This window comes from Zonotrichia leucophrys, chromosome 4, assembly GCF_028769735.1.
Source record: "Zonotrichia leucophrys gambelii isolate GWCS_2022_RI chromosome 4, RI_Zleu_2.0, whole genome shotgun sequence".
Taxonomy (NCBI): Eukaryota; Metazoa; Chordata; class Aves; order Passeriformes; family Passerellidae; genus Zonotrichia; species Zonotrichia leucophrys.
In genome coordinates this window covers 64,159,380-64,176,500 of record NC_088173.1, presented here as the reverse complement: position 1 = coordinate 64,176,500, position 17,121 = coordinate 64,159,380, and the positions used below count along the sequence as shown (strand labels likewise).

At 46.8% G+C, this 17,121-nt stretch overlaps 1 protein-coding gene across 2 annotated transcripts in view; it reads left to right on the top strand.

Moving 5' to 3' along the window:
- The window catches only part of LOC135447111 (GDNF family receptor alpha-4), a 72,699-nt gene that overhangs the window by 40,024 nt on the left and 15,554 nt on the right, over window positions 1-17,121 (top strand). Inside the window, exon 2 of one of the 2 annotated variants that reach the window (XM_064711924.1) lies at window positions 14,188-14,463. In XM_064711924.1, the coding sequence (XP_064567994.1) occupies window positions 14,188-14,463 (276 nt within the window). Of the gene's footprint in view, window positions 1-14,184; window positions 14,464-17,121 lie in introns of both variants that reach the window. The other variant, XM_064711923.1, reaches the window with a different exon arrangement.

The window sequence follows — 17,121 nt, the reverse complement described above, 5'->3', positions numbered from 1 at the left end:
AACCTATGAATAATCATTGAAAGTGTGTCATAAATAATTGTGTGTGAACTGCAGTCAGTAATTAAATATTAGGATTCTGCTCCTGTTGCTGGGTGAACTCTTGTTTTACAAGGGTAAAAGAAGCCCTCAAGCAAGTTACTAGACCTTTGTATGGCTCAAGTTATCTTGGATTACAAGATAATGTCTTACAGCAAAATTCATGTTTGGTTATTTAAGCTGAGACCAAAAACAGATTTCCATGGCAGAAATAGTGAGGGCACAAGGAGAAAGTTCAGCACAAAGGTTCAAACCTTGCTTAATAACTTATTATTATTTAATTTCCTTTTATCCCCTGGGATCTCTGGGACGGAGGAACCTGTCATTGCTGTAACTGCAGGTCTGGTTCAGGTGCAGACACCGTGGCTCAGGATGCTCTCCTCCCCTGGAGTTTGGGAAATGCTGCTGTGTCCATGGCAGGGGCACTGCTGGCTCTCTGCTGCTGTGCTGAGCAGGAAAAGCCTGTCCCACCCTCAGCAGCCTCTCAGCCTGTCTGGCTCCAGGTGCTTTTTTAATCCCTGACACAGGTCAGGGCCCTTCTCTGAACAGTGAGGATCACTGTGGCCACATTTGACCCTGGGACTTCATTGTCACAATCCACAATCACCTCTCTCTGTTTCCCTGCACCCTCAGCAGATGCTGTGGGACCAGGACTGGGCTCCAGGGGCTCTCCAGGGGCTGTCTCCTGCCAGGACTGGGCTCCAGGGGTTGTCTCCCTCCAGTTTCATCTGCCAGGCCCCAGCTGAGGGGCTGCCCTGCCTGCAGCTCTGCTCAGCTGCTGCTCCAGGAGCAGGCAGGATTCCCATGTAGTACCTGTAGCCCACCTGTAGCCCTGTTCCTGTCTCAGATATCTTGGAGCACCCCAGGCTGCACTAAATACCCACAGCTGGGCCGTTCCAGTGACACAGAAACCAGGACATCCAGCTCAGGGGGGGAATGAAATGGCTGCCAACACAATTATCAGAGAACCATGGAATGGTTTGGGTTGGAAGGGACCTTCAAGCTCATCTTGTTCCATGGTCAGGGATGCCTTCCTCTAGACCAGGTTGCTCCAAGCAGGCCTTGACTTCATTTCCTCCATACCACCCTTACATGACAGGTAATTTACTACTTGCTTTATACTCTATATTTTATTTTTTAACACACTGCCTTTGTTGTTCATTTGTTGCCCATTTCTGCCCAATGCCTCAACTCAGCAGCCCTAGGGAAAACCAATTTATCATCCTGGTTTTGGAGGTACCCCTAGACATGATCCATTCATCTTCTCTTTCTCACCATGTTTCCACTGTTTTTCCTTATTCTGTGTCCTCCACATTGGTTTTATGCTTTTTATGACTCAGTTATCCAGCTGAAATATCTCTTTTGCTCTCCCTTTTATGAGATGTGTTAGGAAAGACTTGCCAAGGCCGTGCAGATCTCACAGTGCAGCCTCTCCCTGTTCAGCACAGCACTCTAAATATTACACAGGATACAGACACAAGGCTTGCACTGCCTCCACAGGTACAATTCTCACCCAGGTCTGATGATTAAAATAGAATCTCTGGTCTGACTGTCAGCCAGCTGATGTTCTGGGCAAGGCAGGCAGGTGTGATGAGAATCCCTCCTCTGTGTGAGGCTGTATTAATGCACAGGCTGGGCTGTTATGTGACTGTGCCCTTGTGCTGGTGTGGGATGGGAGTGTGGATTTCAGCTCCTTCTGGATTATTCATGGCAGGTCTCAGATTGTGAATCCTTGCATTTACAACCTCAGTGCCTCTCTGCTGTGGAGTCTTGTTGATTGCAATGTAAGTTCTCATGGTTTTGTGTTTTTGCTGTTCCAGCACATCCTGCCTTTCCCCTCATGCCCTCCCACCCTCTGTCTGTAGTCTGACTGCCCCACCACGAGCCCCACAGGCTGTGGGAGTTGTCCCAGCTAAGTGAGGCTCTCCTCAAGCCACTGAGGGCACAGGAGTGATTCCAGAGGGTAACTGCAAGTAATTTGGGTTCCTCTTGGTATTCCCTAACTATTTCCCTTTATGTGTAAATACATATGTATGGCTATATGCCTAAATTCCAGTTGTCTTGTGTCACCCCTCACTTCTCACTGCCTTTTCCCTTCTTCAGCTAAAATCTTCCCTGGTTTTTCCAACTTGACTTCCTCTTCCAGTTTCAGTGTGTGCCTTATTCGTCCTCGCTTCTGATTTGGGCTTACAAACTCCAGCCTTCATGTCTAATATTTAGTGTCAGAGGCAGAAAAAGGTCAGTGAGAGATGAAGGGATGATGGATAGATGCAATGACCTGTGCTGGTACAGACATGTACACAATTTTGTCTTTGAACCCAGGGTTGCCTGGAAAAGTGTCACTGGAGGACATTTATTGGAGTCCTGTGGCTTTGTAACGTCAGGAGGAGAATCTCTGTTCTTTGATTTTAATCATCATTAATCTTCATAAATCTTCAGGAGGGTTTATCTTTTGTCTGAATGAATTTTGCAACTTCCAAAGAAAATAGAGGCGGGGGAGTATAATTGAGTGCTTGTTTAGTGCCAAATTCATCTTAAAGCAGAGAATGCAAATGGCATGGCAAGTGTTGAATTATATATGATTAAAACTGCTTCAGCCCTTGCAAAGAAAAATAAAAAATGGCCTTTTTATTCACCGGTTAATCATGTAAAAAAAAAATTGGATGGAACAAAAATGAACTTAATCACAGAAAAAGGGGTCACAGTTGCTGCTTGACACATGGCTGGGATCCCCATCAAAACCATGCAGCACAGAGCGCGCTGGCATTTAAGTGCTTCAAAGAGGTGCATTAAGAAGAGAGTTCATTGATAAATGACCCTTTAAAAACGGGTGAGATTCTGTCCTTAGCAATGAATGCTCAAGGTCTGCACAGTTGTCTTGGCCCATCTTGGCTGCTCTTGTGTTTTGCAGGCAGAGTTGGAAGGTTTTCCAGTGCTTAGTTATATGGAATGATGTGCAGGACAGATAAGAGTGTTGAAACCGCTGAAGGCAGGATCCAAATCCTGTCCATTTTTGCTAACAATTGTTGGTCTGGCAGCAGTTCAAACTCAACACCCGTGGACTTTTCTGATCCAGCAAGTGCCAGAGATCAAACGAGGAAAACGTAATTTTCTCCTCACTTCTCTACAGCAAGAGCAAGGGCCTGAAAATGACTGCTGGACCCCGCTGAACCAAGAGCATCAGACATTTTTAGGGCTGTTTGATGCCGTGGGCATCACAGCTCCCCCGGAGAGCTGGATGAACTCAGTGTTCCCAGAGCTCTGTCTCTGAAGGCATTGCCCTGATGTTGTTATTGGCAGCGTGGACAGGGATGCTCCGTGCTCTGCCTTCCAAGCTGCTCCGGGCACAGGGGAGGCTGTGGGCTGTGTAAATGGGCTCAGCTTGCCCTGGAACAGCAGTTCCCTCATATCCCTGCCAGGGATGGCAAAGGAGGATATGGACCTCCAGCATGTGCTTTAAAAACCCAGCCACCTTTCTGCAGCTTGGTGTGTCAGTGTTTGGTGGGAGCCAGTGGACAGAAACAGAGTGTTAGCAGCTGTGTTGGAGCCTGGTGAGGCAGGGAGGAGCTACCCAGGGAGTGCTGGCCAGGGACGCCTTCCCTGTCCCAGCTTGCTGCAGCCCCAGTGTTCAGCCTTGAGGAGGGAGATGCCTGTTCTTAGAGAGTCACCCTTCACACAGACACATTTATTCCCCTGCCATTTGTGCCTGTCTCCAGTGTGGTTTGTTTGATTTGGAGGTGTCTGTCCTCGTTTCACAATCCACAGCTGCCACAAGGTGTGCCCTGGAAGGTGTCACAGGGACAGAGAACGGGAAGGGACCACGAGTACAACACCCACAGCTCCAGCAGGGGAGGGAGGATGCAAGAGCTGCTTCTGACAGGTGCTTTTGTAAACAATTCCACTGCTGGGGATTAAACAGACCCTCCATAATCTGTTCCACTTTTTAACTTCCCATGTAACATTTTTCTTAATATTGATCTAAATCTCCCTTGCTGCACATTAACTCAGAATTACATCTCATCTCATATCTCACAACAGTGGAGGGATATCTATCACTGTCCACATCTAAAATGTCTTGTTTATGTATTTGAGTGCTCTGATCTTGTTTCTTCACAGCCTCCATCCTAAACTACACAAATCCTTTTCTTTCATCCTCACCTCAGCCTGCAAACCATTTATAATTTTAATAAAATTCCTCTGGGATCTTGTCATCTTCCTTAACATGTGTTGTCCTATCAAAAGATGACCCAAACTCCAGCTAAAGCCTTACTGGGGCTGAGAAGTGCAGAATAATTGCTTCCTGTGATAAACACATACCACTTATACCCCAGACCGCATGTTTTCTGGTTTTCATTCTGTTTCTTTTCCCTGTTCAGCCTGTGACCACCTCTCTCCCCACTGCCATATCTTCTTTGCTTCTATTTCCTAGCTTTTCTTTTCCCTCCTGTCCTTTCACACTCACATCTCCCCGTGCCACTTTTGCTTCTGGTCAGTGTCATCCTCCTGATTTCATACACTGCCTTGACCAGACCAAGATAATTTTGAATTCCAGTCTTGTCTTGCCCATTGCTTGTGACCCCTCCTCATCTTCTGTCAGCCACAAATTGCAGAAATCTGTTCTCTATTCCATCACTGGAGCCATTATGGGAATATTGAACAGCACCAGACTCAGGACAGACTCTCAAACACCTCTGAGTCTGAAAATGTGTCTTTTCTGGTGTTGGAGCTCTGTGTTCATGGGCACCCACTTGACTGTGAGTGCTCAGAGGCCACTCACACTTGGACCCGTGCCCAATATCTTGGAGAGGTCAAATCCCATGTCACATCTGCTTTCCTGGACAGTGTTATCCATGAGGCTGATCCATAATTCATCTGGTTCTTTTGCCTGCTTCTTTCTTTTTCCACTCCTTTGGGAACTCATTCTTCATAAGAGTTGGAAAGATAAAGATGTTACCTTTCTACCATCTCTAGTAGCTCACATACACAGACTCTCTGAGAGGGTCCAGCAGCCCCTGGGAGAATGTACTTCTGTGTAAGCAATTCTGTGGCATGAGGGGAAATTTTAAAGCAGAATTTGGGGGGGAACATCTCTTATTCTGTGGAGAATGTGGTGGGACATGGCAGAAGCAGCCTGGATGTCATTCTGCAGGTCTTGCCCAAAAGGGTCCATGTCCTCAAATTGCTTTATCTCCTTGGAGCTCTTGCCCCTCATCACCCATCACATGTTCTGACCTGTGTCACAGCAGAAGTTCAGGATCTTGTTCTTGGTTATGCCAGAGAGGGAGAACCCATGGCACGAATGCCAGATCCATTTCTGTTCCCAGTTTACGAGTCAGCAGCTGTGAGGCAATGGATCACCAGCAGAACCACCCCTCTCCTCACCCTCAGCCTCACTCCAGCAACTCTTTTTTGGTCAACAGCTCCTCCCTGGGCTGCAGCCAGAGACTACAGCCGATAAGAGACCCTTGTGAGTGGGAAAAGATGTGAATGACTGGATGATATCTGGAAAGTGATACACTGCAAGGAAGTGTAGACCAGGGGGAAAAGAGAAAATAAAACAGTGTTGAGATGTCTTTAATAGCACTGGTGAGCAGGGCACAGAAATCTGTGCTGTCAGATCCTGAACCCTCAGTGCTTCAGCCTCCAGAAATGCTGCTCTGCTCATGAGGCAGAAGTTAAGGGAAGGGTTGCGACTATCTGCAGACACTGAACACAGTTTTTCAAAATAGAAGTCAGTGCAATATGCCTGCCCCTGGGAGCAGCAGGAAAGAAGCACAAGTCCCTCAGATGGAGATTAGATCCTGAACAACTCAATAGGAATATTCAGAGAAAATGTTTTCCTTTGTGTACCAAGGGAGGTTTTTTGAAGACAATAGCTGGAGATGTGGGGTTTCTTCATCCTGTGATCTGCCCCTCTTGGGTCTTTGCAAATTGCCCTAAGAAGACTTTGTAAGTCTGCATTTCCAATGCCCCTGATGGGACATGTTCCTTATAAAAATTTCCCTCTGGTTTTTAACTTGCTCCTATGGTTTTTGACAGGAAAATGCAAGAATTATTTAAAGAAAATAAGGACATTGCAGTCCACATAGACTGGGGGGTAGGGGAGAGGGCAGCAGAAGGGTCAAAAAATAGAGCATGGCAAAAGAAATCTAATTTGAAATGAGAAATGTGGGCTATTTGGGAGAAAGTGGAAGTGAATTGACGTATACACAGACTCTGGCCAAAGCCATGTGAGTACAGAAATGCTGCTTTGACAGCTGAGAAAGATTTGCAGGATTTGGCTCCTGGAATTAAATGAGCTCTGTTCTTTCTGGGTTGTTATTCAGGATTCCAAGTGAAAGAGGAGTGCCAGCGTGGACAGGGAGTTTTGCCAGCCAAAGAGAGGAAAGCAAGCACCTGAGTTTGGGCAAGCTGTGCCAGAGAATTAGAGAATAGTTTGGGTTCTGAAGAGATCTTTAAAGGTTGTCTGTACAGCCCCCTGCAATGAGCAGGGACATCTTGCACTAGATCACACTGCTCAGAGCCCTGTCCAACCTGATCTTGAATATTTTACCTCAAGATCAACCACCTGGCCAGTAAATCCCTCTGTGAATGACTCAGACAGTGTGACAGAACTCCTGTGCACTATGGTGGAATTGTTTTCTCAACCACTCTGCAAAAAGCACCTTCATGTACAGAGGAATGCCTTTGCTGCAGGAGCTGCTAAAGAAAAATATTCAGGTAGGGGAAATGGAATCTCAAAAAAAAATTCACCTGTGAGAAGATAGGAGGGTGTTCAGCTTTAATTTTCCAGCTGCATCCATGGCGTTTGAGGAGTGTAAACCAGGAAAACTGAGAGCAGGCACTGCTGTCCTGGGAGTGTTTGAGCATCATTCTTCAGTGCTGGTGGAGGACTGCACAGGCCATGGAAATCTGGTGGAAGAGATTTCTCTCAAACTTCATTGGGAATAAACTTCTGGGAGCCATGGGGCAAAGGAGAAGGCACTGCAGAAAGCTTCCAGCAGTGCCACTGGCAGGAGACTTGGGAGCTGCATATCAATCCAGACCAGAGGTTTCTGTCACTGAGAGCACAGGGCACAGGTGCAAGATTAGCAGTGTCAGGGCTACAGCCCTGAGGGATTCTACAGAATCTGTGAGACCATGAAAATCCATTGCAGTGGCCACCAATGCCCATAGGGATGGAAGAAAGAGATTTGTGTGAAACGTGTCAGTAGTTTTTACCTTGGAGACAAAAACCATTGAGGCTGGGTCAGGTGTGGTGGACCTGTGGGACCATCCATGGCACTGAGGCTGCATTATTAGAGACACTCATATTATGTTACCCCATAGGAAACTATAAACCTTTATGTGGCACATATGGGCTTCCAGAAGTGGTCATTTTTTACATCAGTGCACAGTTAATTAATAGGACTTTGCAAGATTTTGAGGAGTTGGTGAATGCCAGAACTCTTCAGTCAAATGATTTGAAGCAAAGTGGAGCTAAGGGAGTTAAAAAAATCTCAGATATTTAATTCTATATGTGTATAAAACCATTACAGGCACTGAGAAAGATCTGGATCTCACTCTGCTGGACTTAAGCAGACTGCCTTTAAGGCACTGGATGTTGTTAGCTGAAATTTTGCTCAGAAAGATGACTATTAGGCTGCCTTGCTTATCCAAACCTGGACTGGGAAGCTGAGCTGATCTTGATGCACAGATAGAGAAATAAAAATACATGTACAAAACCAAGTGATGTTTGAGAAGCTCAGTTACTTCAGACTCTGTGGCTGATGACTCCTGAATGCAGCTTTAGTGGCAGACGAGCATCAACTGCAACATGAGAAGGATTTTTGCTTGTAAAAGGAGAAGATGCAAAGGGTTTAATGATGATGTTTCAAAGCCCTGTGGATGTGGCACTTGGGGACATGGGCAGTGCAGGGGGAATGGTTGAACTTGGTGACCTGAAAGGGCTTCTCCAACCTAAATGGTTCCATGATTCTGTGTGCAGGTCCAATATTAGACTTGAGGCCACAGAAAGACAAGGGAACAAACTTCTTGCTCACCATCATTTCTCAGGTGAACAGGGACATGTGTGAGCCCTGCCCAGCACAGGGGGAGATCTCTGGATGGGGAGCATGGCAGGTCAGAGGTGGGAAAGATCACAATGTGATGTGACTGAGCAGACCAGGCAGAGTTAGACCAAAAAAGGAGCCGTCTCCTGGTTCTAGGCTTGTTTTGCTGTGCCTCAGCAGAGAATCTTTATTTCTTTACCATGGGCCAGGACACTTTAAAGTCAAATTTAGGCAGAACTTGAGGTCTGATATATCTATTGTAAGTACTTAAAGATCACCTCTGGCCCTTGAGACCTCAGTTGTCCTTACTGCTGTCTGCTAGATGTTCTCTCACCTTGGCATACAAGGAGCTGATATCCAGAGACCAGCAGTTATCCCACAGGATGGGATAACTGTGGGATACAATGCACCAGTGTTGAGTCCCTGGTGATCACAAACCCCAGTCACCCTGTCTGGTATGCTGCCTAGCTTTGGGAGTGGGAGAGCCTCTGTTCCAGCAGAAATCCGGGACTGAAGCTTCCCAATACACCAATATCGTGGTGTCCCCAGATTTCGGCAAGGAATGAATGTCACGGATCATTTTCTCTGCCAAAACTTGCAGCTGGTTGTGTGATCTGTGTTTTAGATTCCCAGTATTTCAGAATAACCTGTACCCACTTTGGGACTTCATGGATCCACAAAAGTTTTAAGCCTTCTTCCTGCTCTGATGGATTAAACTTATTTAAAATAGATACACAACTATTTGCAACCAGGTCATGCACTGAGCGTGATGGTCTGCATTTCATCTCCTTTCATAAGAATGTTGTTTATAGCTGATTTGGTGGTTAGTCTGGCTGAGTCAGTCCAGCAGGATGGGGCATTCCAGAGGCATCTTTAGAAAACAAAGGCTGAAGCCTTGTCAAAAAGGATGTGTTAGTGTAGGGGAGCAATGATATCTAGGGAGACTTTACCCCAAGTCATCATGAAGGCTTTCATGATGAATTCTGTTCTCCTTAAGGGTAATGGAGACATGATACAACTTGTCATGGTATCTGGATGTCATGTATAAATCTGTGATAAACAGCCAGGCAGATGAGAGAAATGTTTTCTTTGGGTTTGAGTCCATACAGTGAGTGGTTATCTCCTACATGGATCAGCCATCAGAGCAGAAGGAAATATTCAGTGGGTGTTGATGTGGTTATTTGTATCTCCTCAGTGCCTGTAAAGTCCTGTGTGGAGACACAGATCAAACACAGACAAAAGATTGCTCATAATGTGGAGAGAAGGGGTGAAGGGTCAGAGCTGGAGGGACAGAGGATCAGGCAGCACATTTTTAATGCCTGAACAGGACACGCAGCACATTATTGGCCTGAACTTTCCAGTATTGCTTTAACATCCTCAGACCCTGCATTCCTGAGATATTATCAGCAAATTCCACCACCCCAGTGCTGGCTGGGAAGGATCACTAGGAGAAGATCCATTTGCAGTATGGGATTCCATTATGTGTGTGCTATGTTGGTAAAACCATCAAAGTCCACAGAGGACTGTCAGCAGGGAGTGGTGGTGTCCTCCTCAGGTGAGCTGCTCTGAGTTAACACAGGAAATACTGGGGCAGCCCTCAGAGAGGTGTTGGAGCATGGAACCTGCACTGAGATCAGGGCAAGACAGGTGGAAGGGAAAGAAACTTCCCTTTGTGTGGAGAGCAGCATCCCAGAGGAGGTTTCTGGGCTCTATAAAACCCAGGTGACAGCTCTGAGTTCTGGACAAGGCGTGTGGGATCTCGTGGGAAGGCTGTTCTCAAGCAGGCTGGGGAAGGAGCATAGGTATGGCAGAGCTATTCATTGGGGCTGCCCTGCAGGTATTTCAGCAGCAAATGGGAAATTATATTTGAGCTGCGTACAAGAGTTTGTTCCTTGTGATCCTGAGCAATTGGCTATAAAATCATTACATGAAAACAGAGTTTAAACAAGGTTTAGCAGGGGCCACCTGCATTAGCCACCTGGGCCCATTCATGCATGACTATTGGTTTATGGATAGTTGGGAAATACTAGAAATATTTCTTCAAGACATCCCTGATCCCCCTTTCTCCAGGCTGAGCCCCTTTCCCAGTTCCCTCAGCTGCTCTTCATAGAACTTGCGTTCTAGACCCTTCCCCGGGTTCATTGTCCTTTTCCAGACATTCTCCAGCCCTTCAAATGAAGAGTGTAAAAAGATTCCTACTGAATTAATTTATAAACTGGAGGGGAGAGAACGGAGATGCATCCCAAGGCCCCCAGTGGAACTGGTGTGGTTCCTGCTGAAACATCTGAAGCCCAAGTTGAGTAAGAAAGGGAGAGAGACAGGACTCCATGTTGGTCCTCTCCAGGCATTTTATTCACTATTTCCAGCCCTCACAGAATCACCTTCACACTTCTGTACCCCAGACACAGCTGCACTTCCTTGAGAAAGGAAATTATGTCCTTGGAGGAGAGTCAGACCTGCTTGGTCAGCACAGTGCACTTTGAGACACCTATCTGAAAGGAGCTCAGGGTCTGTTAAAATGGGAAGAGACAGGATTTTCTCTTACTCCCACACTTGAGGAGTAGCTCTGGGTGAATGGCACTGAGATAAGAGTGAGCAGAAACAGATGTGGAGCACAGCTACAAACAGGATGTGAAAATAAACTCATTACTCCATCTGCCCACCGTAAACAGCATGAAATTAGCAGGGAGTGAGAAATAAAGCTCCAGACAAATGGCTTTTTAAAGGGAGCAGAGGGAGCTGGAAGGGCTGCTATTACATAAGCAGAGACTCTGAGAGCCCAAGCCATGCAGAGCTCCGTGCATATCCCAATTCCCTGGTTAGCCAAGGAGGAGGAAAATCCCGTGGCACAGAGCCTGCCAGGAGCTATTTCTGAAGGCAAAACCAGAAAGGCCACTCCATCTTTGGGAGAGAAGACCTAATATTGCTCTTGTCCCTGCCTGTTAGGAAGCACTATCAATTTTATAAGTCATGGAGATTTATCTTTTTCCCTAAGAGGTGCTGTCTTAATGTTGCATAAAATTACTCTCTCAGGGGCAGTGTGAGGAGAAAAACGTGGTGTTATGTTGTCTCAGTTGCAAAGACTCTGCTAACAATAAAAGCCCCTGAATGATTTGGTTTTTAAGTGACACAATTACGGAACGGGTCATTCATGACACTGCAAGTGGCCTCAAGCACCTCTGTCATAAAGTCTGAATGGAGGTGTTTTATGCTGTGGGTATGGGCTGTAAATATTCACCCCTGGCCTTTGTTCTATGAAGCAAGGCTTGGTTTGAGGATATATTTACTTAAAATTTTGTGGGAAAATTTCTCAAATGGTCAATCTGCTTGATTTATTAAAGTGAGATCCCAAAGTGTTTTACAGCTTTTACAGGCTGGTTGTGTTTATAACCATCCTGGGGAGTATCTTCTGCAATTCATGTAGCGGAGAAAGGGAAGGAAGGTCATAATTTCTATTTTAACCTACTTTTCTAGCAGCTGACAGGACACTGACAAAGTCATCTCTTCTGGAATACAGCCTGCTGGGCTTTATCCTCATTCAGAGGAGACCCTTTGGAAAAAGCCAGACTAAAATAAGTGAAGTGTTTTTTCCTTTATTCCTATGGATTCTGCTCAGACATGTTCTCTAGCTCATTTTATGGATCTCAGTGAATGTGCAAATTGCCCAAATGATATTTCAAGGAAACTGATTCCTTGTGTTCGAAGTTCTTCAGTATATGATAGCCCAAGGCAGACTTTCCCACATGTTGGAAATAATTTCTCTCTCCACATTTGGCAGATCCAAACAAGCCTTGAGTGCTAAATAAACTAGGTCTATGAATAAATCAGGGGCAGGAGAACTCAAATTTGAGATAGTGTGAGATTTGAAATACCTGAAAGCTTGACATTGGCCATGAGGCACTTTGAAATAGTCTGCAGTTAGATGAAAGGTTTTTCATTTGAGATTCCACTGGGATACTTCAGGAGGAAACCTCCTATTGGGTTCACCCAAAGTTTGTAATAAACGTAATTGAAGTATCTAAACTCCAGCTGCTACTTTCTACTCTAATCAAGAGCAACAGAGGCAGCTCCTTTGCAGCAAACACACTGTGACTGCTGAGGGAACAGAAATGGATATCCTGGGCTCAAGTGCTCAACTGGGAGGTGCAGAAATTAAGGAGAGGTAGCAGTTGGAAGGCAGAAAAGGGGACTTTATGAAGAGATCTGTAGAGTCTTGGAGAAAGCAGAGATTTCATGAAGCCCTCAGAGATGGAGATCAGGGACTCACATTTTTCTCAGGAAGCAGGATTTTCTAATATTGTCCAAACTGGGTCCCACCAGGAGCAGACACTGGAGGGAATCAAAAAGCAGATGGTCTTTTCTGCCCTTCGCCTTCTGGTTTCTACCCAAAGAGAAGACAAGTTATGTTAGAGACAGAGACTTCTTTGGGAAGTATTGGAGAAGTTCTCCTTCAAGGTCATGACAGCAGTTTCTGTTTTGATAGTACAGCAGGATCCAAAATTACTGTACAGGCACTGGAACTGATTCTCCCCTTCCATAAACCAGGTTTGCCTCTTCCTCACTCTCCCAAGCTGTGGAGCAGTCCTGCTTGTCCTATGCCAAATGCTCCAGACCATCACACCAGTCCCCTCGGTGCCACCTGGTGCCACACAGCCTCATCTGAGCACGGCTGACCCTGCCCTTTGCCTGGAGCAGCAATGCAGCCACGAGCCTTGGGCTGAGCACATCCCAGGAGCCAGCCTGGACATGTCCAGCCTGCTTTAGTGAGGAGGAGCAATAAATAACACGGGATTGGTCTGCTCCTGGCACTGAGGCACAGCACCACTGAGCCCTGATGAGCTAATTTATTGGTGTAGGTGTAGCAATGCCATCTTCCTCCCATGCTTTGGACTCTCCAAATGGAGAACACAGCATTTTGTGCTGGTAAAGGAACTTTGAAGACAATTTACAAAAGCTTGGAAAAAGCCAAGACAGAAACAATGGGAGTCCTGGGGAGACGGTGACAGTGAACAAGGGCCAACTCCTGGGATATATGTGGGCTGACTACATGTCAAAACACCCACACAGAGCCATTTATAGCTCCAGGAAGGTGTAGGCACAGTTAAACCATATTCAACGAGCAGAGGTCCTGTAACAGGGTCTCTGTAACATAGGGCTACTGTTAACTTTGGAGGGCAGAAATGAGATAGAGCTGGGAAAGAAAGGACTTGAAAATATTTTTGTTCTCCAAGAAGGAAAAATCAACCACCAGGAACTGGTCAAGTTTCTGTCTCTTATAATCCTGCTACCAGGCTGATCCTGTCATAGAACCATGGCATGATTTGAGTTGGAAAGGACCTCAAAGCTCACCTGGTTCCACCCCTCTGCCATGGGCAGGGACCCCTCCCGCAATCCCAGTTGCTCAGAACTCCATCCAGCCTGGCCCTGAACGCTCCCAGGAATGGGGCATGCACACCTTCTCTGGGCCCTTAGAAGAAGGAGACTGCGTGTAGCAGGCTCCCTGGAGTTGGCTAGGGCCCCATGGCGGGCCAAGACTTAACAGTAGGAATTGCTGAGTCATGATGAGACAGCAAAATAAGCTCCTGTCCTCTGCCTCTCGAACCCTAGCTTATCTCTGTAACCCCACAGGTCACTTTCCCCTAACCCCTAGTACTGGACAAGTTTGGATCCCCCTATACCCTATAAAAACAGGCTGGTTTAGCCCATTCGGGAGAAGAAGAGCCATCGCTGGAACCCTTCACAGACCCCCACAATAAACCATTGCTGTGGAACACCAGGACCTCTCCTTCTCCTCTCTCTCATCTGCTTCTACCCCTAGCCCAAAGGCGCTTTTGGCAAGCATGAGCTGAAATCCTAAGAGTGCTGATAATCACTAAAGAGCTGAAATCCACTTAGCTTGCCAAAGGTAGCCACGGCTTTGAGCAGCGTGGGTATTTGGGCACTCTGTCTCCAAGAGGGACTGAGTTATCTGAATAGGACTGCCTTGCTTGGGGATAAGCCTAATCTGAGGACCAGGGGTCCTTCAGCTGTGGGCAACACGGGCCATTTCCCTCAGGGCTGCTCCGTGGCACTGACCATCCCTCCCCTTCCCTTGCAGCAGGCATGGCAGCGGCCGCGGGCCCCAGCAGGGACTGCCTGCAGGCGGGCGAGGCGTGCACCACAGACCCCGTGTGCAGCGCCAAGTTCCGCACGCTGCGCCAGTGCATCGCGGGCAATGGCGCCAACAAGCTGGGCCCCGACGCCAAGAGCCAGTGCCGCAGCACCGTCAGCGCCCTGCTCTCCAGCCAGCTCTACGGCTGCAAGTGCAAGCGCGGCATGAAGAAGGAGAAGCACTGCCTCAGTGTCTACTGGAGCATCCACCACACGCTGATGGAAGGTCAGTGGGACGGGGCGCTCCTTTCTGATCATCTTCCTAAAAGGGAATTGCTCGCAGGCCGTTCTACAAAGCTCCCCAGCTCTGAGGTTGCTGCAGAATACCCCTGCATGATCCTTTTCTGTCTCAAGACATGCTGATCTTGGAGGAAGCAGCATGAAGCTGTGTTGGGGGGGGTTAGGTTGGATACGAGGAAAGGCTCTTCCCCCAGAGTGTGGTCAGACACTGCCCAGGCTCCCTAGGGAATGAGCATGGTCCAAAGGCTGCCAGAGCTCCAGGAGCATTTGAATAACACTCTCAGGCACAGAGTGGGATTGTTGAGGTGTCTGGTAGGGCCAAGAATTGGAGTTGAGGTTCCCTGTGGGGCCCTTCCAACTCAAGAGATTTGATGATCCTATTGATCCCCATGGTATTGACATTTGGAGAAAGCAATACTGAAAACCTGAGATGCCTCCTTCCTTTTCTTTTTTTAACCCAACCTCTCTTTTATGACATTCCCAATATACATTGAGATCTTTTGCTGGAGAAATGCACAGCATATTTTGTATCTAAGTATGTTAACCAAGACCATAAACACTGTAGATTTTATAGAAACACAACATAAACTCCAGGCACTGAGGAAAAACAGCATGAGCTTCAAAAAAATCACTCTTAGAATGTCTCAAGTGTACCAGTGTCTTTGTGTTAGTGAAGATTTGGGGCTGGTGACATCAAGTTGGAACTTAAAGTGTTCCCAGAGCCAGTATTCAATAAGTTTGGATTTTGACTTTTTTAAGAGTCACCATAAAATTGCACCTCAGTGACCATAATTCTTCCTTGTCAAGCTGGTGAGTATTTTATGCACCATGAAAATTAAAATGGGGAATAAAACAGACCCTTCCAGCCATGGGCTGTGAAGTAGATTAATAAAACACTGCTGACTGAAACCTGAAATGAAAAGTGCAGGGGTGAAACCACAGGCCAAAAGGCCAAGCAAAACAAAGGGCATGGATTCTGCAGTGCACAGGATTGCCAGGATGGAAACTGGTTGATCAAATTCCTGGGAAGCTTCCAGGTGCCACAGCTTGCAGGGTACAGAGCATGGTGCTATGGACTGACTGGGCAAATACAAGACCTGAGCACACTCCTGTATCTGACCTTTCCCATAATTATGTGCCAGATTTGTTTCCATTGAAAGGTAGTCTGGGGAAGAGGTGACAATCCAGTTTCTCCATTCATCTCAGTGGGTGGTGTTACAGCTCCTTCCCATCTGACCTTTGTGGCTCAAACTTGGAAACAGGTCACCTGTGACATGGCTGTGTAGGGCAGTGCTGTCATGAGGGTTTCCAGCTCTGGGACACATGATGGTTTATGTTGGAAGGCACCTGAAAGGCACTGAAAGTTCCAAGGCCCTACCATGGGCAGGGAGAGACACCTTCCTCTAGAAGGAAGAGAAGAGAGAGGCTGGCAAGGACTGCTGAGAGCAGGCAGGGGCCAGCTCTGGGTCTCCAGATTCAGAACAGGAGTTTGGTGCTGGATGGACTCCCTGCCCAGTGCCTTGGGATTTCCACCTTGGGAATTACTGGGAGAGGGCTGCTCTTGGAGGCTGACTACAGCTCTACTCAACTTCTCCCTGTCATGTCCTGAGCCCCACACTTTTTCAAACAACTGACTTCATTTGCAATGCAGATTCGCACACCAAACTTTTGATTTCCTTGCCTTAATTTCCCCAGGGAGATATATTTCGTAGCAGTCCCATGTTTCAGAGTCCTTACACATGTTTAATTGACTGAGAAAGGAAGCCAATCCACACGGTCCATGTAGAGCTTTGTTCTCAATCAGACATACCCAGGAGGCTGCAAAAAGCTTCCTAGAAGCTCTCTTGCAAAAACAATTGTGGAAGTGCGTGCTCAGGGAATTTACAAAGCACACTATTTACTCAGCTTCTCTTGAGCATGCCGTGTTTAGCCACCTTCCCACTTAGAGACACAATAACATGATGACAACCCGATAACAACTCTCTGATAAGGTGCTTTATCATCAGGACATAAAACTGCTATGCTGGAAAATACAAATGGGCCCCTCTCTAGTCAGTAATGATACAAGATATTTCAATGAAGGTGTAAAACTGCCTTGTAATGTGCTGTGGTGATTGCACAGGGCTGTGGACCCTGGGAGCCATTTCTTGCTGCCTCTGGCTGCAGCTGGAGGTCAGCCCATGCCCAGAGCATGGGGTTGGATAGTCCTTTTATCCCAGACAGTACATCTGCTGCTGCTGTCCACATCCATCTAAATGTCTAATAAAAAACCAACAGATACTGAAGCTGTTTGCTTCAGTAATATTCCATGGTATCCATCAGGATGATGGGGCATTACAGACCATTGCACAGATGAAAGGGAAGCACCAGTTGAATAAAATCAGGCTCCCAGAGACTTAAAAACAACGAGAGGAAGTTTCTGCGGGAGCTGTGGGTCATTAGCTTTGTGCTAAGTGAGAAAAGGCTGTTGGCAAGGAGAAAGGGAGAGGTGACAGTAAAGATGGAGTGTGTCATCACCCACATAATCCTGTGCACAGCTCTGTCTGTGTCCTAAAAAGAGATGAGGACCTTTGACCCAGGGGGAGACATAGAAGAAACTGCAGTAATGGTGATTGAAACCCTGTGTTTGTAGGGAGCTGGTGAT